We start from the raw sequence: 24,988 nt of genomic DNA on the forward strand, positions 1-24,988 counted from the left end.
CTGACTCCCTGAGGCCACAGAGCCGGTCAGCACTGACCCTGGCCACCAGCCCCGATACCATCCTCTTTAACCAGCAATGGTCCCATTTTACCGATGAAGAAACTGAGGCTCTTTCTGAGCCTTTCTGGAAAAGCAGCTTATTGCTAAGTATCTGGTCAGAGGTGGCACTTAGATTTAAGACCAAATGACCTAATCCTAAGACTATCACCTCCTTCCCCCTGGCTGTCCCCTATTGTAGCCCCACCCCAGTGTCCCCCCCCTCAGTGACACTTAAAAAAGACACCCAGCTGAAACTGTCACCTGCCCTTGCCCATGGTACAGCCACACAGTGACTCTCTTGCAGCCGGTTTGATTCTGTCTAAACTTCAGCAGCAGAGCAAGTAGACCCACATTCATTATTGACACAGCAAAATTAATTTTCTGCCGTCGCCTCCGTCTCCTCTGCCTGCCCAGCCCCCAGCCCGCGCCTCTCCTGTGAGTGTTGCTGGGCGGCCGCTGACGGGTGCTCCTGAAATGCCAACTTGCATTTCTCATCATTAATTTCTTTCTAAATGTCATTAGTAATTGTTCCTGCTCCACCAAGGAGTGCAGTCCAGGTTTCCACCGAGAGCACCCAGGTCTCTTCCCTTAGCTGGAGGGGGCCGAGAGCCTCCAGCCAGGCCGAAGCCCAGCATCCTAGCAGGGGGCAGCTGGCCCCTCCTCGGACGAGGTGGGAGGTAGGCGGCTTCATGAAAGGGGCCCATGGTGGCACTGCAGCAGCGGATGAAGCTCAGGCCGCAGGGCTTCGGACTGCCCAGGTTCAAATCCCACCTCAGCCACGGCCCAGCTGAGCCTCGGTCTCCCGTCTGTAAAATGGGTCAGTAACTGCACTGGCTGGACAGGGTCGCCCTGAGGATAAGATAATGGATGAAAAAGGCTTCCCACAGGGATGGCTCCTTCCTCCTGCCCGGGGCTGCAGCTCAGCTCTGCCACTTATCAGCTCTGAGCCTAAGCCTGTCCCTCCCATCAAAAGAGGGATGTGACCTTGGCATCAGCTCTGCCACTTCTACCCCTGGTCTGCTCTCCTCTGCCAGGCCCTCTCGGGGAGGGGAGGGGGCTGGACACGGGCCTCCTTCACCATCAGTATTTTGTCTCCCCACAATCACCTGCCAAGCAAGGTCCTGGTGGTCCACTGTTCAGGTGAGGGTGGTGAGTCCCCAAGAAGAGAGCCGGATGCCCAAGGCCCACTGACAGCAAGAAGCGAGGCTGAGGTCTGCACCCTCTGGCCCCGTGCCCTGTCCTTCCTGTTCGCTAGGCGTCCTCTTTGTCCATGTCAGTGACAGGCGGAGCTTTGCACAGTACACATTTCTGCGGCTGTTGAACCAGTGTGGCACCCACTGTTACTAGTATTGTCATCGTTACTAAGAAACTGAAGGCATTTGGTCCCGGCTGGGACCGCGCTGGCGAGGGGCTGGGCTCGAGGCACACACAATAGCCACGGGCTGGAGGCTCCTGGCAGCTCCCCCGTGCCCATCTGTCGCGATGGCATGGTGCCCCTCTAAAGTTGGTTGGCCCCCTGCCCTAGGGCATGAATGACAGGCTCTGATGGGTAGACAGGCAGCCTGAGGCCGATTCCAAGTGCCATCTCTGCTCCGAGCTGGGCCTTTAGGGGACGCTCCCCCGGTCCCCACCTGGGCCTCGACACACTTCACTGCTCAGGCAGGCTGACCCCGGAGGCTCAGGAGGGCATCTGAGCAGAGCTGGGCACAGGCTTCTGCCTTAAGGCCACCCTTCCAGATGCCCATGTCCCCCCTCTTCATCTCTAGTGACCATGAACAGTCACTGCACATACAGGGCTGTGCGGAGCAGTGTGGCCTGTGCCCCGGGCACAGTGCATGGCACTGATGTGGTCCTCTGGAACTGGCCTCTCTGGGAGGCAAGGCCTGTCCACCCACCCTGGTCCACAGAGAGCCAGGCCTTGGCTGCTAAGGGCTGGGGGCTCTCTCCACTCTCGGCCTCATTCAGGGCTGAGGACACACAGGTGGCTCAGGCCAGACTGCCTGGCATGCGGCTGTCCCCAGCGCCATGTAGAGCTGGGGAGCCTCAGTTTACCTGTCGATGGTTCTACCCTCGGGAGGCCCCTGAGACCGCCCCGTGAGGCCTTGCTGTCCGATCCCATGAGCACCTGGGGAAGGCGTCTCGTTGCCTCTGCTCTCCCATGAGGAGCGCAGGCCTGGGCCCAGGGCTCCCTGAGGACAAGGCACATCAGCAGTGCCTGCCTCGGTTTCCTCCAATTGTAGCCCCTAAACAGACTCATGCAGCCCTTCGGGACACTCAGCCCATCCATTGGTGACAATGATGTCATACTTTACTGTGAACAGGGAAGGCCTTGACCCCCTTGGACAGCAGAAAAACCCAGGCTCAGAGACCCAGACTGCAGCCAGCGACACAGCAACTTTCAGTGAGTGGGGACAAATCCCGGGCCCTGAGGGGCCCAGCTGTGGGGCTGTGCTGTGCACAGAGGTCCGATGTCGAATTACGGGCTGAGTTATCCAGATGTGTGGGAATGGCAGTGTTTTGGATTTTGGAATATTAGCTTGTACATAATGAGAGCGCTTGGGGACAGGACCCATGTGTACACACGAAATTCATCCATGCTTTGTACACACCCTGCCTGCGTTGCCTGAAGGTAACGTCATAATATCCTTTATGACCTCCTACAGGAAACAAAGTTCCACGGTGCAGAATTTTCCACCTGCAGAGTCACGTTGGCCTCAAAAACTTTTGGATTTTTGGAAAGTTTCAGATTTTCAGATCAGAGATGCTCTACATGACTGATACGCTACATGACACAATGCTGCTCTATGACACTGTCCGCCACGAGCGACCATCAATATTTGGTCCTCATTGGTGTGCTGTTTCCCTCCTTGTGTGAGGTGAGTGGTTTCGTGCAGCCCTCTGCGTCTCCACCACCGGCACATATCTGGCACACAGTGGTGCTCAGAAAACACCCGTGGGCAAGACGGAGCACCCGTGTGTCCAGTTAATCGAGTAAGACAACCGAAAGCTCATGGATACCCAGACCACGGTCACGATGACCCCGGTGGTGGCCACACAGGCTGCTGCACACCCAGCTTGACTCTGAGCCAGGCCTGGTGCTGGAGGCTTTTTAAGTACCATTGCCTTTAGACCCTCAAAATTCCACAGGGAACAGACTGTCATTGCCCCCAGACTCCTGAGGCCCAGAGAAGGTCAGCAACTTGCTCATGTCCCAGAGCTGCTTGGTAGCGAGGCTGGGATTTGAAGCCAAGGCTGCAGGCCCCAGACAGTGGGCATGCCATGCTGCCCCGGGAGCTGGATTGGGCTCTGGCTTCCTGCCCCAGTGGGAGGACAGCAAGTGCAATGCCCTCAGCAACCTCCCCATCTAAGCATCTTGTGCCCATGGACCACAACCCAAGGCAGCCGCTCTCGTCCCGTTAAAAGAGGAGGCAACTGAACCCATCTGCGGAGAATGTAATGGGGTGGGACAGCTGGGGGAGGGTGGCATCACGCTCAGCCTCAGCCTCCTGGGCCTCTGGCCTCAAGAGTGGCCAGCTCTAGTGCAAACAACAGTCTGACTCCCAGGAACTGTCCTTGCTGTCCCCTGGGGAGAGGCCCTGCTCTCCCTGCAGTGCTGAGGTGACAAGGACTGGGCCACTCCAAAGCAGGACGGAGGAAGATACTGCTCCCTACATAAAGTGCAGCCAGAGCCAAATGCCAAGTGCGTACCTAGAGCAGGCCCACTGTTTAATCACTGCTAGTTGTAATTACCCGTGATCTGACAGTGGTCGTGCAGAGAGGCAAGGAAGCCGGCTCCCCCACTGCTCATCTTACAAGGACCAGGTTTTTTTTTTTAAATATTTTTTTTAGTTGTAGATGGACACAATACCTTTATTTATTTATCTTTATATGGTGCTAAGAATCAAACTCAGGGCCTCACACAAGCCAGGCAAGCGCTCTGCCACTGAGCTGCAGCCTCGGCCCCAGGACCAGAGGTTTTCAAGATGGTTTCCCAGAGTCTGTAGATTGCACCCCACCTTCCTTTTCTTCTTTCCCTGTTTGTGTGTGAGCTCAAGAAAGAAGAATGCATACCCCTGTTGGATGGATGGATGGATGAATAGGCACAGATGGATGGGTAGATGAATAGAAGGATAAATGAATGGATGATGGATGGATGGATGAATGAATAGACAGGTGGAGAGACAGGTGGATTAATGAATGGATGGATGAATCGATGAATAAATGGATGGATGAATGGATGATGGATGGATGGATGGATGGATGGATAGACAGGTGGAGAGACAGTGGATAAATGAATGGATGGATGAATGGAGGATTGATGGATGGATGGACAGGTAGAGAGACAGGTGGATGAATGAATAGACAGGTGGAGAGAGAGATGAATGGATGAATAGACAGGTGGAGAGACAGGTGGATGGATGAATAGATGGATAGATGGATGGATGAATGGATGATGATGGATGGATGAATGGACAGGTGGAGAGATGGGTGGATGGATAAGAGATGCCTGAACAGATGGATGGGTAAATGGACAGATCAATAGGTGGATGAAGAGACAGGTGGATACATGAATCTACAACAGAGGGAGACTTCAACCTCCAAATATTTACACTTGGGTGGGAAATCAAGTCACTTATAATCCATGTTGGTAAAGGAGGAGGGATTAAGTCAAGGACTGGAAAAGCCAAAGGAGAGAGGATGGAGGGGGCTTCTCAGAGCAGGGCACTTGGACTGGGCTGAAGCAGAGGGGAAGGGTGTTCAGCACCAGGGCCAGTAGTCACACACGTGTCCAGGAAGCCTCCAGCGAGACCTCTGAAGAGCTGAAGCAAGATTAGCCCAGCAGAATGCAGCAGAAAGGCAGCTGCCACCTGTCCCACGAGCCCCACTCCAGTCCCACTGCCCTTTATTCCATTCCTGGAACACCCGTGTCTGTGCCTCAGGGCCTTTGCCCTGGCTCTCTCCTTTCCTGGAGGATCCCTCAGTTCTTCCTTAAACTGGCGATTTCTCCTCTTCAGGACTCAACGGAAAAGCTTTCCTGACCACCCAATCCAATGAGACCCATAATATTCCCTCACCCTTGCCCCAGCACTCACACCCACCTCCAGTTAAAACAGTGTTTTACTTCCATTTTATAATCGGAAATCACCTAGTTCATGTATTTACTGACACATGGTCCTAGAAGGTCAGCTCTGTTGATTTCCCAGTTCTATCCCAGGGCCCTGCCATGTCACCAGCCCTGCAGCGTCGCCAGGAGTCAGTACCCAGTGTGTGGGGTGGACAGAATGAAGCAGACGTTACTATCCCTGTGTGTACATACGTGAATGCATGACCCATGTGATTCTGCAACCTGTACACTCAGAAAAATGAGATATGATATCCCATCTGATTCAAATGTATGCTATGTCAAGGTCATTATACTGTCGTGTGCAACTAATTAAAACAAATTTTAAAAAATGAAAATAAAAATAATTTTAAAAAAAGAAAGTAAGGAGAGGGTGGCGCCCAGCGTTCTCAGGGGCGGAGCAGGCAGGAGCTCAGAGCCCGCCCCTGGCTGGGTACCAGGATCCAGCCCGGCGGGCCACTTGCCCTCGGAAGGGCTCGGGTTGCCTGTTGGAAGACCTCGCTCTGCTTTTAATCAATTGTAATCATTTAGCTGGAAGCGGCGTGATCAGGCCCAGACAAGCGAACAGCGAGAGCTAATCCTTTAAGCGCGCCCGCTGGATGCTGGGCTGGCCGCTTGGCCGCCGCGGGCCGGGCCCTGAGAGCGAGGGGGTCCAGCTCCAGGTGTGGGGCAGCCCCCCGCACTGCCCTGCCCAGCCCCGCCAGGAAGGAGTGGCGCGCATGCGTGCACGAGTGCACCTGCCAGGGACTCCTAGCGCCCAGGCCGGGCGAGCCAGAGACCTTTCTCTGGGTCAAGGCTTCCTCCCCACCACAGCCAGCAAGTCGCAGGCTTCCACAAAGGGCTGGAAGGAGGCAGCGCTGGAAGCACGAGGTCCCCGCCCCGGGCTCCTGTGCAGGGCGGCGCCTGACCACGGGCCCAGGGGCCCGGGCGTTTCCACGGGGCTCACCCAAGAGCACATGTTTTTGCGTCCCCTGTTACTGCCACTCGTGCTACCTGCTTGGCCCAACTACTAAAATAGTTCCTGGGTCCCCTGACAACGGAGGCTTTTTATAGTTCAGCACTGCAGGCCTCATTTAAATCTATTAGCTCCTATAAATGGCAATTGACTTAAACTTTGGAGGGTTTCTGTTTGCCTCGGTGGCAAAGACAAATTTGGCTTTGCACGCCGCTCTGCCACTTGGTTGCGACCTCAAGCGAGCCGCCTGACCTTTTCAGAGCCTCAGCGTCCATCTCCATCCCCGGGATAAGGTACCTGCTTTCTGGTTGCCCTGAGTCCCTTCGTGCAAGGTGCTGGGACTAGACCTGGCCCACGTGGAGACCTGGGGCTGGACGAGGTCAGGACGCGTCTTGTCCCAATGCCCGGACCTACCCACCAGCCACCAGCATGGACGGCCAGCAGCATATTCCCTGCCGTGTCCCCTCAGGGGTGGGGAAGAGCAGGTGGTGAAGAACGGGAAGAACCTGGGGTCTTAGGAGGGGGAGAAGGCACCACCCTGCTCAGTGTCCCTGGGATCCAGAGGCAGCTGGGCTGTGTGGGGAGAGGACGCCCCTCCCCTCAGGCCGGCTTACCCCTGGCAAGGGGCCCACAAGGCCGCAGGCCTTCATCTGCTGAGCCCTGCGGCTGGAAAGACAAGCCCTGATACTTGCTGGGTTGTTTACACCCCAATCGAATCTCCACACTGCCCTTCCCCGGGCCTGGGGCACAGCGGAGGGAAACAGGGTCCCAAGAAAGAGGGCCTGGCCAGGAGAAGCGGAGGGTCCCTCTCCACGCCCCTTCCCCCTTGCCGTGCTGCTCTGGAGACCCAGCTGCTCCCCCAGCCCGGCGCTGGGTGTCCAAGGCCCAGGGCCCTGAGGCTGGGCTGCCTCAGGAAGGACTCAGAGTTTCACTTTGTTCAAACTCAGGCCAGAAATCACAGCCAACTCCAAGTGGGAGAAGCCCTAAGAAGCCACCTGATCGTCCAAGAGTAACGGGCCCCTGTGCCCAGGGCCTTATCCAGCGTAACCTTGACGGAGGAACCATCAACACCCCCATTCTGCAGATGAGGAAACCGAGGCACAGGTGAGCCCAGGACAAGGCTTCAACTCAGGGCTGCTCCCAAAGCCTGTGGCCCCTGCTTCCTGCTCTGCAGGATCTGGGCAAATGCGCTTGTGCCGCGGAATCCTCGCGCTTTCCACGTCCAGGACACTTGTGCTGCCTGCGCGGCCTGTGCTTCTCCTCCTGCTGCTTCACGTAGTGTGGCCCCAGCGCTGCCACAACAGCTCACTGGAGCCAGGGTGGACAGCTGGCCACCGCTCAGCTTCCGATTCCCTCTCCAGGCCACCTGTAATCAGGGTCTCTGGGCCACCTGTGTCCACCCCTTCCCGGAAACACCAGGGGGTCTGTCTCAGCAGAGTTGACGGGAGCAGAGAGGGGCAAAAGGTTGGGTGACCCGGTCTTGCTTAAGTGACACTTGGCTCCTGGGAACAGGACCACCAAAACTCAATGTCACTTCTTGCTCTTGGCATCCAAGGCCACCCCTGCTCACCTACAGCCAGGCTCAGGCTGACTCCAGAGGGTGATGTCCGCACCACAATCAGCAGGGACCAGGATCCGAGTCCTGAGTGTCTGTCCCCTCCCAAATTCGCAGGGCCACCCGAGGTGTGCAAGGAAATCCATCCACCCCACAGAGCATGGAGGGCTTGAAGACAGGTGCCCAGCATTTCTCCCACAATGCACCATCCTCCTCCCCAGATCCACCCAGGACAGTCTCCTGGGAGGTCCTGAGGCCCGGCAATCCCCACCGGCTGACCGGGGGCCAGTCCCTAGGATGTGGCCTCTGTGCGGGGGCAGGAGTGGGGATGGAGCGCTCACACAAACCTTGCTCAGTCTGCCCCGTCATCCCCCACCTGTGGCCCTGACAACTGCCCCTCTGTTCTGATAGGTTTCTCTTTTTTCCTAGAATGTCAAGCCAAGAGAACTTACAGCACGGAGCCTTTTGAATCTGGCTCCTTCCACTTGGCATTTAAAATGTGTCCACGTCACTACACGTATCCACGGGTGCTTTGCAGTCGCCTGTTGTAGGAACGGACCGCATCCACACGTCTGTTACCCATTCACCAGGCGAGGACAACCAGGTGGCTTCTGTGCAGGGCCATGACACATCAAGCTGCTGTCTCTGCTCACCTAGAGGCATGGGTGGTCCCACCCTTTTCTTTCTGAGGAGCAAACACCTCGGAATGGACCACTGGCTCACACAGGAAGTACATGTTTAACGTTATAAGAAACCCACAAACAATGCTGTCCTGAGTTTGTCCCCTGCTTGGTTTCTTATCACAATGAGGATAAAAAAACCAATTCCTTCAATGCCGTACACTTCTTCCCATGACCTAGGTTCCATCTGCCTCTCCCCACTGCTGTGCCTTAGCAGCACTCTGCCCCATGCTAGCCACAGGGCCTTTGCACTGATGGCCCTCCTCCACACTGCCTGTCTGCTCACATTTGAGTCTCAGGTCCAGTACTACCTCCTCAGAGTGGCTCTCCCTGACCATACTCACCAAGGAGTGACTAGCCCCCTCCTGACATGCTCGGACCCATTTTCTTCCCATCATTGATCATTACTGCAAAGTGTCTCTCAACCCCTGTAGAGTACAGGCCCACGATGTCTCTTTCGCCACTGTCTTCTCAGTTTTAGACCTAGTGCTGGGTACAGTGGGCCCTTCACATACATGCTTCAAGCAAATGAGCACCAAAACATGACTCCCTCTCGTGTTCCTAATCACTTTGCTAAAACCATGCCCCAGTTTGTCAAAGTCCTTTGAATTAATCTCAGTCTTTTAGGCAGAACAAGCTGAACTCAGAATCCAACAGGGCTGGCCCTCCCTCATCCTGGCCACCGTGCTCCTGTGAATGCATCCTAGGAAAGTCTAGAGTCGGACAGGACAAGCCAGCTGGGGATCAATCGCGCCTCTGATACTCTTACCCCACAGCAGCTCTTTCTGGTCCTTTGGTGAGCTCCGTCCTAAGCTGTGCATCTCCTTAAGACCTCTGGCCACAGTCCCTTGTGCTCACACACTGGCTTCCCAGGGTCTCCCTACATGACCTCCAGTGACATATGCCCAAAGGTGCCAGGTCAGGCCCTAGCAAGACAGGAGCTGCGGCTGGGTCTTTTCTCCTGCGGCCCCACCCAGACCCTCCCACGTCACCCTCTCCTTGCAGCCCCAGCCTCAGTGCAATGACAGTGAAACCGCAGACGAAAACCCTCCTCCCAAACCCAGAAAATTGCCATTCAAGTTACTTAACGGGAGCCATTATTTGCATAGATTTGGCATAGCTACAACATTCCCCCATTTAAATGGTCTGTAATTAAAATCATTAATTGCACAAATAGTGACTCGTTAAGGCTGTAATTGAGTCAGGTTCTCGGCATTTGAGTGTCTGACTTACAAGTGAACAGGGTGACCCAGGAAATCACCAGCCACAGGAACTGCTCCTGGGTCAGGCTGGTCCCCAGCCCAGGCAGGCGGAGCCCAGGGGGGATGGAGTCTGTGCCCTGCAGCTTCACCACATCCCGCTCCGCCACCACCACGCGGAGGCTCCGGAACGGCAGGGGGACACTTCAAGCCAACCAAGAGGAGCTCAGTCGTCCCTCGGTTGGTGCCTGGGACGATGGAGGAGGACCAAGTCCAGGTGTAAGGGACTCGGAGTTGAGGGGCCCTGATGGGGTTTAGGAGGCCTGTCCTGGTAGTGGGACCTCACTGTGGGGCAGGCGGGGAGGACGGGAGTGGCCAGCACGGGAGGCCAGAGGCTTCCTGGAGGGCAGGATGCAGACCAGGAGCTGGCCCTAGGCCCCACCCACGGTCCCTCCTGTGTCCTCAGCCCAGAGACACAGCCTCACTGCGTGGATCTGAGGGGGACGCAGCAGCGGGGCCCGGGTTTGCGTAACTGGGTCCCTAATCCTGTCCCATAATGTGACATCAGAATGAAGGTCACACAATCCATATGAGAACGGGAGCTCCGAGGGCTGCCCAAAGGATGATAAAAAGTGAACTTTCCCGAAAAATATGCCTGGGCTTTTCCAGGTCAGAGCTGAAGGCTGAACCCAGTCCTGCCGCGGGCTCCTGTGGAGACCTGGCCGACAGCAGGTGGTGACCGGCTCTTTGCGCTGTGCGGGCCTGTTCCCAGCCCCCCAGGTGACGCTGCGCCAGCCAAGCAGGGCCTGGCCGCGTAGGTGGGCTCTGGTGGATCAGAGAGGCCACGGCTGCCCTGCTCCCACCCCAGAGTGGCCACCACCGTTGCCCCCCAAATGATGGGTGACCGCAGAGGGTCACCAGGTCTGACACACACTCCTGGGGGCTGGGGGGTTTGCTACGTAACATCCTGTGGGCCGCGGTGTGTGGGAGTCCCTAGGGCTGTTGACCAAGGCCAGTGCCCCTCCCTGTCCAGGCAGGGGACCCTTGGAGTGGCCACGGCTGGGAGGAGGGGACAGGAGGAGGGGACGTGCGTCACTTCCCCCGGAAGCCGGGAGAGCTGGCCCTGCTGTCCCCACCTCACTCTCCTCCTGGCCTCGGTGACCATGGAAACGTGAATGGGCAGGGACCCTCCGTGAGTCCACGTCACGGAATGAGTGCCACCTGCCCCTCATGTCACACGAGCGACCAATAGGCCACTGTTGTAGCCCCGGAGATCCAGAGGAAGCCGCTGCAGCCTGCCCTGACCTGCGCTGGCCGCAAGGGACTGTGCCCCACTTCCGTGTCCACCCACACATTCCCCGGGTGGCAGCGTGGACGTCGGGGGCTGCAGCGTCCCCCTGTGGTGTTGCTGTAGGCCGAAGACATTTGTGTGGGGGAGGGCGTGAGCGTGGGGACTGTCCCCTGTGTGCCGTGTTCCTGGTGCACACGTGACCTCGTCCAGGGGCTCAATTTCTTGCAAAAACCAACAGAGAAAGTGGTTTTCCCTGGGCTCAGATCTCAGGCCTCAGAAAACCAGTAACAGGCGAGAAGGACCCACAGGACACCAGGAGGGGGCTGCAGGCGCCTGCTGAGGACCCTCCCAGGGGTCCCCTCGGCTACTGCAGATTCTATGTGGGGGTCTGAGGAACGGGTCATGGCCACCGCGCCCCATCTGAGGGCCACAGAGCCTCAGGACGTGCGGCGGAGGCCTCTTCTCTGAGCTGGTGCCAACCGGGCGTCCCGACTTTCCTGGGCGGAGGTGGGGGCCCCCAAACTCCTGACCCCACCCCCACGGGCCACCAGTCCCAGAGCCAAAGCCAGTCAAATAGCATCATGCAACAAAGTGGGGAAATGGAACCCCCAGAGTGGAGGGGACTTGTCACAGGAGCAGCGTGACCGTGGGACTCCTGCTGCGGGTTGGGCCTGCTGTGGGGTCAGGCTGCCTGAGGAGGGGGGCCGGCAGAGCAGGGTCACACCCCCAGCCGCCTGCTGCTCTCACAGTCGGGGTGGCCCCAAGCACAAGCCCCCAACCTCTTGGCTGAACCCAAGACACTGTGTGCCCACGGGCAGACCCCAGGAGGGGCCGGTGCCTCGGGGCGGCGCTCACCTGCAGCTCCGTCTGGAAGAAGAACTTCTGCGGGCACTGCGAGCAGTCGTAGATCTTGTCCTCCTGCCCGTGCACGGCAAAGATGTGCTGCTGCAACTTGTTGGCCTGGACAAAGACTGCACCCGGAAGTGGCCATCAGAGGTCGCACGCAGGACATCCGCCCAGCCACCCCAGCAGCTGCCCCACACCACGCACAGGTAGGGATCACCCAGGTACGGACACCGTTGGCCAGACAATGCCACAGGAAATATGACCGGCACCTCCCAGAGGACTTCGAGCTAGATAAGCTGAGCTCTGCCACTTGGAAACTGTGCAACCTTGGGCAAGTCACTTAACCTCTCTGGGCTTCGTGTCCTCATTCAAAAATGGAGCTCATTATTATTATTGTATGTACCTCCCTGGGTGGCTGGGAGGATCACATGAATATTCATAAAGCACTTCAAAGATGAGCAAGCACATAGTGAGGCCAATAGATGTGCCCCTGTCTCCACTGGCCAGACTTCTTCCATGTGTGAGCTCTTCGAATACCTCACAGACTTTAAAGCAGGCACTGTTCTTATCCCCATTTAATGGACAAGAAAACTGAGGCACCAGGAATATTAAATACTTGTCCAAAGTCTCACTGCTAGTAGGTGACAGAGCTGAGATAATTAAACAAGCCTAGCACAGGGTCTGGCTCAAGAAGCTGCTGCCCAACACGAGGGACTGTTTTTATTGCCGAAGTTGCTGTGGCATCCTCCAAGCAGGAGGAGAGAGGGCACCCGGGTGCTCCAGGACTCCCGAGAGCCCCAGAGGTGCACAGCCCCCTCCCCAGGCCTGTCACGGAGCGGGTCACAGCCCTGGCTTCCCGGTGGCATACGTCCCAAGGTGGCCCCGGCCCTGAAGCAGCTGTGCGTCTGGGAGGTGAGCGCTTCAGAGACACCCTCCCGCCAGGCACCCTCCCCAGGGTGGGCTTCCCGTGGTGGCAGACGGCAGATGTCGGGGGAGGCAGGGGAAGGCCAGGCTCCCCATGCACACCGGCTGCCATCTGGGCTCCAGCAGGGGGCCGGCAGAGCCCCTGAGACTCGCCTCGGGCTGGGACAGCCGCTCACCTGGGCGGGCAGCCAGGCTGGGGGCTGGGGACTAGGCCAGCAGAGCTGCCCTTGACCCCTCCAGCCTGCAGCATGGATAAAGCATGGGCTGGGACAGGGAGCTGGGGAGGCCGGGGCCGGGGAGCCAGGGGGTGTGAGGGGGAGGCCCCGGGTGCTGGATGATGAGCCGGAGGCTCTGGGAGAGGAGTGGGGGGCCAGGAAGGGGAGACAGTGGGCAGGTGGACCAGGTTCTCCCAGCAGCTGTGGGCAGAGGAGAGGCACATGCCGGCAGCGTCCCCTGGTCCCCTGGAGGAGAGGCCAGAGGGCCTGAGTGGAGGGTGGCGGGTCAGCTCTGCAGGAAGGAGGCAGAGCGGGGGGCCAGGGGCTCTGGGGGACCCCCCTCTGGTGCCTGCTGCAAAGGGGACAGACAGCCCCAGCTGGGATCCCTGTCCCCACCGGCTTCCCTGCCGCGCACACAGGGCGCCTTACCTGTGAAGCACACGGGGCATTTGAAGGTGCCACCCATGCCCTCGAAGCTGTGCTCGATGAGGTGACACAGGAGCTTGGCCGGGGAGTCGAACATCTGGTTGCACAGCTTACACTCGTGGTTGATGCCTTCCTCTGCAAGGAGAAGCCACAGCTATCAGCACTGCTGCAGGCCACAGCCCCCGCGGGAGCCCACAAGGCTCCTGAGCCCCCGGCACCGGCCCCTCTCCACCCCCAGCACCAGGCCTGCTGGGAGGGCCACAGACCCCAGATCCATCCTGGCTCTGACGGCCCAGCCCCCAGAGGCCTGCACACTCCAGGGGGCTGGGTCCAAATATCTGGCTCTTGAAGGTGCCCTTGGCCATGATCTCCTCGGCTAGTTGCAAGCCATGTCCAACAGCTTGAGTTCTGAGACCGAGTCACTTTGGAAAGGGGTCTTGGAAGGAGAAAGGAGTCCAACCAGGATTTTAAAAACACAATCAGCTATGTATTGAGTGTATCCTACGTGCCAGGAGCTTTGCTGGGGAGGCTTTGAGGAACTAACGAGATACCGTCTTTGCCCCCATTCTGGTGGGGGGTGAACAGCCTACAATAGAGCATGACGGGGTGATGGGAGCAAGTGGGGTGCACTCTGACAGAGGGGTGGGGCCTGCTGGAGAGGAGCAAGAGGACTGCTGTGCCTGGAGTTCAAGGCCCAGGGAGGGCCGGTGGGTGAGGCCCGAGGTGCACATAGCAAAGGGCCTTGGCAGCCACTGGAAGATGTCGCAACAAGCAGAATGCACTCTCGCTCGCTCGCTCTTGCTCGCTCTCTCCTTTTGGAAACAGATGGCCTACCCAGTGGATCGTGGAGGCTGGGCAAAGTCCCCATCCTGCTTTCAAACCAGAACTCGGCTCCATCTCCCCTCCTGGGAGCTTCTGTGACCCCACACCTTCCCTCACAGGTGCCCGGAGAAGCGAGTATGCCGAGCCCCAGCATCACGCCAACATTACAGAGGCCCAGAGCCCAGGCCCGGCCCCTCTGCCCAGAACCAAACAGAGATGAGTTCAAATCCTGGCTTTTCTTCCTCCCTGCGGCATGCCCTAGGCATTAATTAATGCTCAGTGTAATGAGGACACCTGAGTCCTCGACTCACAGCTGCGAGGGGATGGAGGGACCCCAGGCGTGGCCCCGTGGTCAGCAGCAGGTGAAGGGAAGTTCCTGCTTGAACACTGCATCAGCCATGATAGGAATGGGTTCAGTCACGTACTGGGTGATCTTGGTCAAGTTACTTCACCTCTCTGTGCCTCCGTTTCCTTTTGCAGACACACTCCCTAGCAGCCTTGCTCTTACAGTTGATTTGAAAATTAAATGAGTTAACACATGTAAAGCAGCCCCCAGCACACAGCAAGCAATCAATCAACGTGGATTGCTGGGCCCGTCAGTATTGGCAGAAAGTGTTATCTGGGATGGCCAAGGACAGAGCCCTCTCCTGACTGCCCCAGGGAACGGGTCTCACCAAAGGTGCCAGGTGCTCCGATTTGCCCTCCAAGGCAAGAACGAGAGAGCAGAGGGGCTCTGCCAGTGGCAAGACGCAAACACAGATGGGCTGAGGCTCCTGGTGAGTCCCTGGGTCCCCAGGCCCTGGCAGAGGCTGGCAGGGACAGCAGGCATGCCCCAGCCCAGCCTCCCCTACCGCCGCGCCCCACCGCAGAGGTGCGCAGACCCAGGCGCGCAGGTGGGCTGTGCCCGAGCCCACTGGCTGGAATCTGCTGGGCATTGGTTGTGCCCCCCGAGCCCTGCAACTAGGCCACACGCCCCAGCAGAGACTCAAACAGACCTTCCACTCAGAGGAGCAGAAAAGGATTTCATTGACAAGTTTTGGGACACGGGGGGCGGGCTCAGCACGCCTACACACAGGCCTAGTGCACGTCCTCCTCCCCTGTGGAGAGACGCCCAGCATAATTAGAGATGGCCTCCAGTGTGGGGGAGAGGCCTCCAAAGACCCCCCAACGCATCCCCTGCCCTTCTCAGAGGTGGGCTCAGAGAAGTGGTTCAGAGTGTGCGTGAGCAAGGGAGGTGCCACCTCAGGGTGGCCTTCCTATTAGAAGGTCTTGGACATTCGTGAGACAGGGGGCGTCTGGAAATGACAACCTGGCCTTGACGGTTTATGACGTATTTGAACCTTAGAAATGACCCCGCTTACAGGCTGCGATGTGGCTCAGGGTAGAGCTTGCCTAGCATGCGGGAGGCCCTGGGTTCGATCCTCAGCACCATATAAATAAATAAATAAAACAAAAGGTGTCCAACTACAACTGAAAAACTAAATATAAAAAAAACAAATTTAAAAAGCAAAGAAAGCAAGAAATGACCCTGCTTGCTAGGAAATGGGATTTCTAGGAAGATATAATGGGTTCAGAGAAGGAGACCCACTTGCTAAGGTAAGACAGTAAGTGGTGCTCGGAACAGGACACAAAACCATGCTCAGATGCGTGTATACCCCCCTCCGCCCCTCACACCACCTCCAGGCTGCCTTCCCTGACTGCTGTGCACCACTGTCCCTGGATGGGCACAGTGATCCTGAGTCATTTCACCATGTCCTGACCCTGGGCAGCTAGACTGGGGGCAAGGACGAGGTTCTATCAGGCCCCGCCCGGGCTCATCTGCAGGAGGTGCTGGGGAAACAGCCGCGTGGAGAGGTGCGGGGCCAGCCTCTCTGCCCGGCCAAGGCTGGCTCCAGGGCCCAGCCGGCAGCGAGGATTTACCGCTCTCTGCTGAGCGGGGCCCTTTAACCGCTTGGCTGGGAATGGAGACCTGCCCGTCTGATATACAAACACCGGGAGGACAAAGAAGGCTCCTGCAACTTATAAATCAGAGAAATCATGTCTGACAGTCACTTTCCGTTCGCCAAGTGCCGAGCAATTCATCAGCCGATCCCCTCTGATTCATAAAGGCAGCTCCGCCCCGCGCCCACGTTCATAAATATGTGCACAGTCAGGCGGCCCCGGAGCGCGCGCAGGGCCGGGCTGGAGCAGCGGCTGCGTTTACGCAAATCACAGCCCCGAGCCGGTGTCAGAGTGAGGTTCCGGGCTAATTAGATCAAGAGCCCAGCAGACGACCGGGCGCCTCGGGACCCCTTCCCCGCTCTCCCCCAGGTGCTTCAGAGAGTCAGACCTGGGGGAGGGGGAGGAGCGATAAAACGCGCGCAAAGTGAAAGTCGGGGGACAAGGAGGAAGCCTGAGGGGTTCCCGGGATCTGGGAACCTCTCCCACCCAGGCAAGACCTCGTGATCTGCAAATCTCCCTGAAGCGGAGGCCTTCTCCCCACCGCGGGGGACGCGGGGACTCCCTCGGGTGTCCATTATGGTGCACCTCCGCCTGGAAAGCCATCCAGGAAATTGGGGGGAGGCGGAGAGGGGCTGCCCTAGTTAGTGTGACAAACACTCCTCCAGCGCCCGTGACCCAGTACGAGCCAACCCGCGGATATGGAGAGGACCCGCCACCTCCCCGCCTGCGCTGACAACCTCTCCAGGCGTCCCAGGGCGCGGGGTCCGCAGACAGCGGCACCCTCGGAGGAGAGTCACTTCCCTGAATTATAGAAGCTCGCGGGCGCTGCGAGGACACCTGGCAGCAGGGTGACAAAGCTGTCTGGGGGCTCCCAGGCCCTCGGCCCCGGCGTGGGGGCTGCGGGATTTTGTGAGTTAAGACCCACGTTCGCTTCCCTCTTTTCTTTTTTCTTTCTTTCTTTTTAATAGCACATGACCGGCCTCCATAAGAGAGACCCACGCAACTCCAGTGCCCGCTGCAGCCCCGCTCATTTGTAAAGTGCAATGCAGATTTCGCCTGCTGACATTCAGACCTCGCCACCTGGTCCCCGGAAGTCGAGGCTGGCACGGGGGAAATCGACTAGATTTATTATAAATTAAAAATAAATAAATAAATAAATAAATAACAATCCCAAACTGCTCAACAGCCAACCCAGCAAGCAGGAAGATCCCAGAGTGTCTCTGTCTCTCACCTCTCTCTCTCTCTCTCTCTCTCTCTCTCTCTCTCTCTCTCCTGCTCAGGAATAATAAGTGTTAATTTTACACTTCATTTCTCAAAAAAATAATAGGATGTGCTTTTGCTTAAAACCAAGTCAGCCGGCTGGAACCTTTCAGGCTGAAACTGTGTCAGCCCAAAAGAGGAGCAGAGGGCTTTGTGGAAGAGCATCGTGCCGAGATGATAGCTCCCTGTAATGTCCTCGCCACCGACTTTTGTCTCCAAAAGCATTTGATCCCTGGCAGACACATACTTATTTCCATACGGGTCTTGGGGGAAGCCAGGAGGAGAGAGAGCTGATTATCAGAATCCTGAAGGTGAAGCTCAGGTGGGCCCCGCTGATGTCAAAGGCAGGCCTAGGCACACATTCCGAGGCCATAATTTGCTGCCTGGGAGAGAGGAGCAGCAGGCTGCAGAGGGAGTGGACAGGGCATTGTTCTTGGGCTCCACTGTGCTGAACGTGACCTGTTCCAGCCATTTTGCTGGGTCTGGCCGGCTCTTGTCTTAGCAAGGACCCAACTAGGGAGGCTGCCTCGGGATTGGTATCTTTAAGGCATGTCCCTCTCTAGGAGGGGGCAGGTGACTGCTGCCTTGTGTCAACAGGGTGCATCACTAGCCACCTCCAATCAGGAAGCAGCAATAAAGGAAGTACAAGTCAGAACCAGAAACGCTTGGGCTTGAGCTCCAGTTCCATCACTCACTTGCTGTGTGTACTTGGATAAGTTATTTAACCTCTCTGAGCTTCAGCCTCTACTAGAAAACGAGAAGAAGGATCATAGGTATTTTGCAAGGCAGGAGAGTAGAGCATTCTTCTCAGTCAGCCTCATCTTCCTTCCCTCATGCCACTCAGGGGTCTGCTGAGATGAGACCTCTTCCTCAGGGAACACCCTTAGCTCCACATCCTTCCTAGCATCTTGCCTGCCTCTCATCTCCTTGATGGCATTTACAAGTACCAGGCACATTAGAGCTGGTGACTATTTTTTCCTCTCTCTCGTACACACACACACACACACACACACACAAACATAAACTCCATGAGGGCCCTTTTGCTCACTGCTACACCACCAGGATGCAGGACAGGACCTGGCAGTGAGTAGGTGCTTAATAAATTAAAACTGTACAATTAAAGTAAAGCACTTGGTACAAGGCTTGGAATATGGGGTGGGATCCGCTGGTAAATGCCTCCACATGTCTCTGGTCACCCCTATTCTCGAGGACGGATAGCGGAAGCCCCTGCTACCAGCACCGGAATGAACTCCAGACTCCACATTCACAGCACCCGGGGCTGAGCCCATGACCCACCCTGCACGGCCAGCAAGAGAGACCCTGAGGTCCCAGGGCCCAGCCTCCACCCCGCACATGGAGATGAGGAAGAAAAGAAGCCGAGGGCCCCACAGTCGTCCAGGCAGATGAGGAGGAAGGAGGTGAGGTGTGTGGGGGACCCCAGGAAAGGACCTCTCTGACACCATTCCCATAAACCCCCGTGAACAGGCACAGAACAGGAAATAGAAACTCGGGCTGAGGGGGACTCCTTTGTTGCCTGTAAGGAACAAAGGCCCCTGGACAGAAGAGAAGAGGGCTGGTGACAATGCCAGGGCAGCCAGGTCAGGCTGCGCATCTACTGACCTGTCATTAGCTACCAGAAAGAAATGAGCCCAGCCGTCCTGGGGGGAGGGGAAGGATGACATTTGGGCTGGGCGTTGACAAGGGTCAAAGGAGAGGACAGGGACAGCCCTTCATTAGAGGGCAGGCAGACCTGGGGAGTGGGAGGCTGACCTTGGGGTCCCCAACACCGGGGCCAGGCAGCTCTGCAGTATGCATATCCCTGCCAGATGGTCCCCCGCCCGGCGGTCCCCTGGGGGCACCTTAGAAAGGCAGCATCTTAGGCAGTCGACTCCGAGCTGCGGAATTAGGACCTGTGTTTCCAAAGTGCCCCTGTGTTTGGGGCTCACAGGAAAGTTTAAGAACCGCTGATCTCCGGAAAAAGGGCCAAGGGAGGCTGACCTTCTTGGTACCCCGTGGCGCTCCCCTAGCCATCCCATGTGGCTCCAGCAAGGGTGCGGGTGGTGGCGCTCCACAAAAGCAAAGTCTTCTCAAGCCGCCTTTCCCCACACTCTATAGAAGACTGAGAAACCGCCAACCAACAGTGGGAACTCATTTCCTGTTACCCCAACTGGGATGATGATGATGTGGGGTGTCTTTGGAGGGAGAAGCAGCTGGGGACTCGGAGGGCAGCTTATGCTGCCACATGACCGCTGCCCCCGGCCCCAGTGGCGGGTGCTCTGGGCCCCTCGATGCGCCAATCACCCAAGAATGCTCAGCCGTGGCTCGAAGGTGCGCCCCCACCACCCCAAATAGCTCACATTTTCCTAATTAATCCTGGAGGATGGGCTGTGCCCTTCCCCCTCCCTGCGGGGGCACCTTCCCAGGCCTTTCTGGCCAGGAGGGACCCATCCCACAGTCCCCTGTGTTGCGAGGGTTTATAAATGAGCTCTGGCAGCCTGAACTGGGGCCCCATGGGGGGCCTGGAGCCTCTTCAAAACAGAGCCCTGACAATTAGGCAGTCTGAGTTTTGAAAGGCTTGGGATTGATGGCGTGGACAGTAAAAATATCACCTGGGGAGCTGGGTGTAGTCCTCCGAGGGTTGCCTGAGGTCAGTTGCCATGGCAACGGAGAATGAGCTCAACCTTGTAACTGACCCTTATCTTTTTTTGATCTGTGGGCCACTTGGGGCAAAGGCTTGAAATCAACTGGAAAATAATCCGGTCACATATCAGAAAGAACACTATTTATACTTATTTACCCAGGTACCCGCGCACACCCCCCCTTCCGCAACCAGAACACAACAAGCTGGTGCCATGCCTCCGAGTGGGTCCCACCAGATGGCAGGAGAAGGGGGCAGGCCCAACCCCCACCTCCACAAGTGCCGGTGGGAGGGAAGGCCACTCCCTCCTCCTGCCCCTGACTTCCTTCTCAAAGGGCCTCCCTGGACCCTCCCACTTTCCAGTGTTCAAGTCCACCTCCTCAGAGAGCTTTCTGCTGTCGCCTGCTGTTCAGGAGAGCCCAGCCTGATCCCCAGGTGGCCCGCTGGGTGCCAGTATCCGGGGAGTCTGCCCTCTGCCAGAGGCCTGTCCCCAGGACACAGGCTCCCAGGGATGCGGCCAGCTGTGCGCTTCCCAGGTGTGGCGCCTGGGCCTGGTGGAGGAAGGCTGAGAGGGCGGACACCCGCCAGCCTTCCCTCCTGGTCTCCAGCCCTGGGAAGGGCCTGCTGGCTCAGCTGCCCCCACTGTCACCCAGGGGTTTCCATGGCAAGACCGGCCATCTGGCCGCGGCGCGTCTCCGGGCTACTGCTGTCCTAAGTTACAAGTACTCTGCTCCCTCCTCCTCCAAGGCCCAAATCTGAAGACTCCAGATGGTTCCATTGACTGACTGCTCCCAAGAGCCACGTCAGCCGGATCTTAGCGAAGGGTCAGTTGAGCCTGAGAATGATGCCGGGTGAGTGTCCCTGGAGACTGCCCGTCACAGCAGACAGGGTGCCTCAAGAGACTGCCCCCGGTGTCCTGGTCCATCAAGATGGGTTCCTTTGGGGAGTGGCAGAAAAACGGAGACCAGGCAGCTTGGAGGATGGTCCTGGCCCTCCATGGACTCAGAGGGTGACTGTGGGTCACACACCTTCTGTCCACGCTTCAGTGTCCCCCTGTGAAATGGAGGTGAAGTCGTTTATCCCCATAGGGCCAGGCCAGAGGAAGTGGACCTGGAGAATACGGCCCCATAAGGCTACCCTGACGGCTGCTTCCTGACCAGTCTACCCTGCACTCAGGCCCAGGCTCTGGTGACCTGGCATATGCAAGCCCCTAGGGGTGTCCTTGGGGCCTTGGAATCCTGCTGTCTTCCAGGGCGGGGTTGGGGGGGTGCATGCGCCCTCCTGCTGCCACCCCTGGGAATAGTTAAAGAACCCTCAGACATCACCGGCTGTAGCAGGCAACCCATCCCATTTCCATCTTTGAAGCGCCTCTGCCAACTTCACCCCGCGCCTCTGCCCTGCCCTCCACCTCTATACCAGTCCCTGTATTTGCAATGACAAAAATCTACGTCCAGATCCCAAACCCCTTTGTTCAACTGTGGCTCAGCACAGGTCTTGCCCATGGCAGGAATACGAGTTCACTTCCTTTCTGATGCTCCTGAGAGCAAAGTTTCATATTTCTTTGAGGTTCTTCTTGCTCCTCTCTATTAAAACTCGGTAGATTTTTGTAGTGCTTAAAGCAGGGCCGGAGAAGAGGTCATGGCTCGGATTCATGCTCCCCTCCTCTACCCCAGCCTGACCAACCCTCCCCGCAGAGCATGCAGGAGCCTCCTGATGAAAGGTCCCCACTGCTCCAAGACCTCAGACAGGGGCTGGCACTTCCTGCTGGGATCCGTGGTGGAGGCTCCTACCAGCTCTGTCACCTGATTGCACGCTGCCAGGGAACCCTGCCCTGTGGTGAGGACAGCCCTGGGTGGCTAATGAGAACACCAACCATCTTTCCAGAAGGTTCTACCTGCTAACTAGCGGGGGCTGACAGAGACACCCACCTCCTATGCTCTCTGAGTGGTCTGCAAGCTATGTTTCAGGACAAGGTGACTGGCCGTCTTTGGCAAAAGAAATGTGGACAAATGAGGACCTGACCGCATCACCAAAAGATAGGAGGCGACTCTCTCAAGCTACTTAATGGAAAAAGAGAAAGAATAAGTGGGCGAGTCATCAAATAATCCTCAGGCAAGAGAACAAGGCGGGCCTTCACCAAGATCTTGAAAGAGAATTCTTGGACTTCTAAACAGTTTAGACCTTCTTTGGGGTGAGGGGGGTGTATCTCTGTGGTAGAGCATCAGCCCAGCATGCCGAACTCTTGGGTTCAGTTCCAAGTACTGCCAAAAAAAGGTTTGAAGTCTCCGAGCAGAACTTCTTTGCCTCTAAACTTCTGGAACTTGGGACTCTCAAGATTTAAAGTGTCCTCTGAAAGTAGAAGATGACCCCCAGCTGTCCTCACACCACACCCCCATTCTGCCAAAGACTGAGGACCAGTGGCCTCCGAAGATGAAGATTCTGCAACATCCCCTGGGACTCCACTAGGAACAAACCGATATACGGACCCACCAACAGGAGCTCACTGGTCTCACATTCAAAATTTTTCTACAAGGCAAATGCCTAAAATTCCGTCACCGTCACAACCCTCAGATTAATGGCCTCTAATGTACAATTAACATGATGGGCAGGCTACAAAACCCTGACTGTCACCAACCCTGCCAGGGACACATGAATCACCCCTGCTCCGAGGGTTTTCCTCTCCCACTGACATCATTCTTCTGTCCCTACCAAGACCATTTTTAAAAATGAGCAACAGCTCTGAGTCAAGAAGCCAGACAGCTATCCACGTGTGTGCACACCAACACAAAAAAGTACAAGCGACAACATTTTTCAAAAGTCCCCCGCCCGGGTAGACACAGCACTGTCCTTGAAGCTACTACGACTTAAAGCAAGAAAATATGGTGCTGGGGTTGGAGACCGTAATCCACCGCATCCAACAAGTCCTCTTTCACACATTAACTGGACACTGGCATCCCTCCCCCGACCCATCAGGGGAAAAAAATAAATAAAAAGCAAGGCTAGAAAATGATGATTGATTCCCAAGAAAAGGTTGTTTTTGTTTTGTTTTTGAATAGGCATCTGCTAGATTGGCACTGTCCAAGACGGTAGTTACAGCCACCTGTGGTTACTTAAGTTGACACTAATTAAAGTTAACTAAAAGTTCAGTTCCTCTCTCACAGAAGCCGTGTTTCCAGGGCTCACCAGCTACCTGGCTGATGGCTGGCGATTTCGGTGGCGCAGGGCCTTTCCAAAATTTCAGAAAGTCCTATGGTCAGCAAGGCGCTGGAATGTAGCCGGGGGAGCTGGGGGCTGTCACCTGCTCAATATCTGGTCCCGGAAACTAGAGAGCTCACAGAGTATTGAGCTGTAGCAAGACTGCTTCAAAATACAAAGGCTCCCCTGCCGGTGACAGGTAGCGTCCCAATAAGTCCATTGTCAATGGAACCCATCTCAGCTGTGAAGCATGCCTCTGCCCTCCATCGGTGACTTGGCACTACACTGCTCCGTGCAGGCAACGGCTTACGTGGGAACTTCGGACCTTCAGCCTAAACCTCTACCCTCAAAATCAGACAGTCACTTTGCCCAGAGCAAACACTGGAGAGAAACACCTTTCTCTGAAGGGTGCCACCAAAATACTGTAGCTTTGGAACAATGGGCAGCAAGCTAGTCCAGAGGCCCATGCTCCAGGCCACCTGAGTCACTGCTCACTGAGCAACCAGTGTCCCCCGCAATTGCATTTCCCTGAGGAACACAGGACCGTCAGCCAGCAGAGGTGTCCTGCTGGTGGCCAAAGCCGAGAGAGAGTGACCAACTCATGGAGCTGGCTGAGGCCCACAGTTTACCAAGCAAATAAAGGCTGGCCTCTCCGGGCTGAGCCAAGTGGGGTGCGAGGTTCTCAGCTCTGCTTCTGCGCCCTGCATCTCAAGGAACCGTTTGTTCCCCCCATGCCCCACCCCGCCCCGGGATCTGAATAAAATGAAAATGGAAGCTAAAAGAGAAATTAAAACTCAATGTGGAACCGCGAACACATTCCAATTGACACCCCTTCAAGAAGTCACCTGACCCCAAGGACATGCCAGGATGGGGCCTTCTCAGGGCAGCTCTTTCTTCAGTGTATTGAAAAGCCACATGAGATAGCAAGGGGGGACTAGCAAGGCACGGGGCCTTCTCAGGAACCTTGGTGGAACTGTCCTCTTCTGTCCACTCACCTCTCTCCCCATCAACACTCTCCTCCAGGAGACGCGGGATGAAGAGGATGCTGGGCCCCAGGGATCTGGGATGCGTAGGGCCCAGCACCCAGAGACCAGGGGTGGGATGTGGCCCCACTGGGCAGCCCAGCTCCCAGAGGCCAGCCAGCCTCCTGCCACCGCCCACCGTGTCTTCACCGGCCTGGCAGGAATAAGGTCTGGGCTGACCCCTCCCACCTCTGCTCCCAGCCCAAGGAGGCAGTGCCCACCATAGCTTTGACAGTGCCCACCCCAAGAGGCAGGGGATAGGCCGTGTGTGCTGGGAGGAGGGAAGCAGCTGAGTCCTGAGAGGCAGGCGTGGGGTGGAGGAGCCCCGCGCAGTCCTCGGCCCGGCTGCCCTTAGCCAGGATGAGACCTGAACAGCACGAGGCCACGCCCCTCCCACAGCTCTGGGTGGCCTCTTGCCTCTCCCCTTCTTGGAAAAGCATCTTCAAAGACATCTTGGAAAAGAAAGCACACCCCCACCTGGCACTCCACCTGCTGCTCCCCAACCTGGCCCCACGGCCCCTCATCTGCCCCATCTCTCCCCTTCAGTCTGTCCATAAGGCCTGGCCCAGGCTCTAGGCACCATTGCACCCTGCTGCTCAAGAACCGAGTGGCTCCCTTCACCTGCGTAAAGCTACGCCCCTCTGCCAGATGGCCCAGGCCCCACCTGCCCAACACCCCTGCGTCCAGCCACGCTGCCCCAGGGACTTCCTCACTCTCAGACCTCTCCTTCCTGTCGCTAGGCCCTCAGTCAAGTCCTTCTCCCAGCCCTGGCTCTGTGCTCCCAGCCACGAGCCCCCGAGAGCATTCCAGGTGCATTTGGAACTCACCACAGTTATGTGAAATAAAAAGGTTAAGTCC

The 24,988-nt window shown here is 57.0% G+C and overlaps 1 protein-coding gene across 2 annotated transcripts in view; it reads right to left on the reverse strand.

Annotated features, from left to right (window-relative positions):
• Positions 1–24,988, reverse strand: part of Znf423 (zinc finger protein 423) — a 318,905-nt gene that overhangs the window by 13,980 nt on the left and 279,937 nt on the right. For both annotated transcript variants that reach the window (XM_077793144.1, XM_026410221.2), the window contains 2 exons: positions 13,256–13,387; positions 11,697–11,812 (listed from right to left, as the gene is read on the reverse strand). In XM_077793144.1, coding sequence (XP_077649270.1) covers positions 11,697–11,812; positions 13,256–13,387 — 248 coding nt within the window. The remainder of the gene's footprint in view (positions 1–11,696; positions 11,813–13,255; positions 13,388–24,988) is intronic.

This window comes from Urocitellus parryii, chromosome 15, assembly GCF_045843805.1.
Source record: "Urocitellus parryii isolate mUroPar1 chromosome 15, mUroPar1.hap1, whole genome shotgun sequence".
NCBI classification, from domain to species: domain Eukaryota; kingdom Metazoa; phylum Chordata; class Mammalia; order Rodentia; family Sciuridae; genus Urocitellus; species Urocitellus parryii.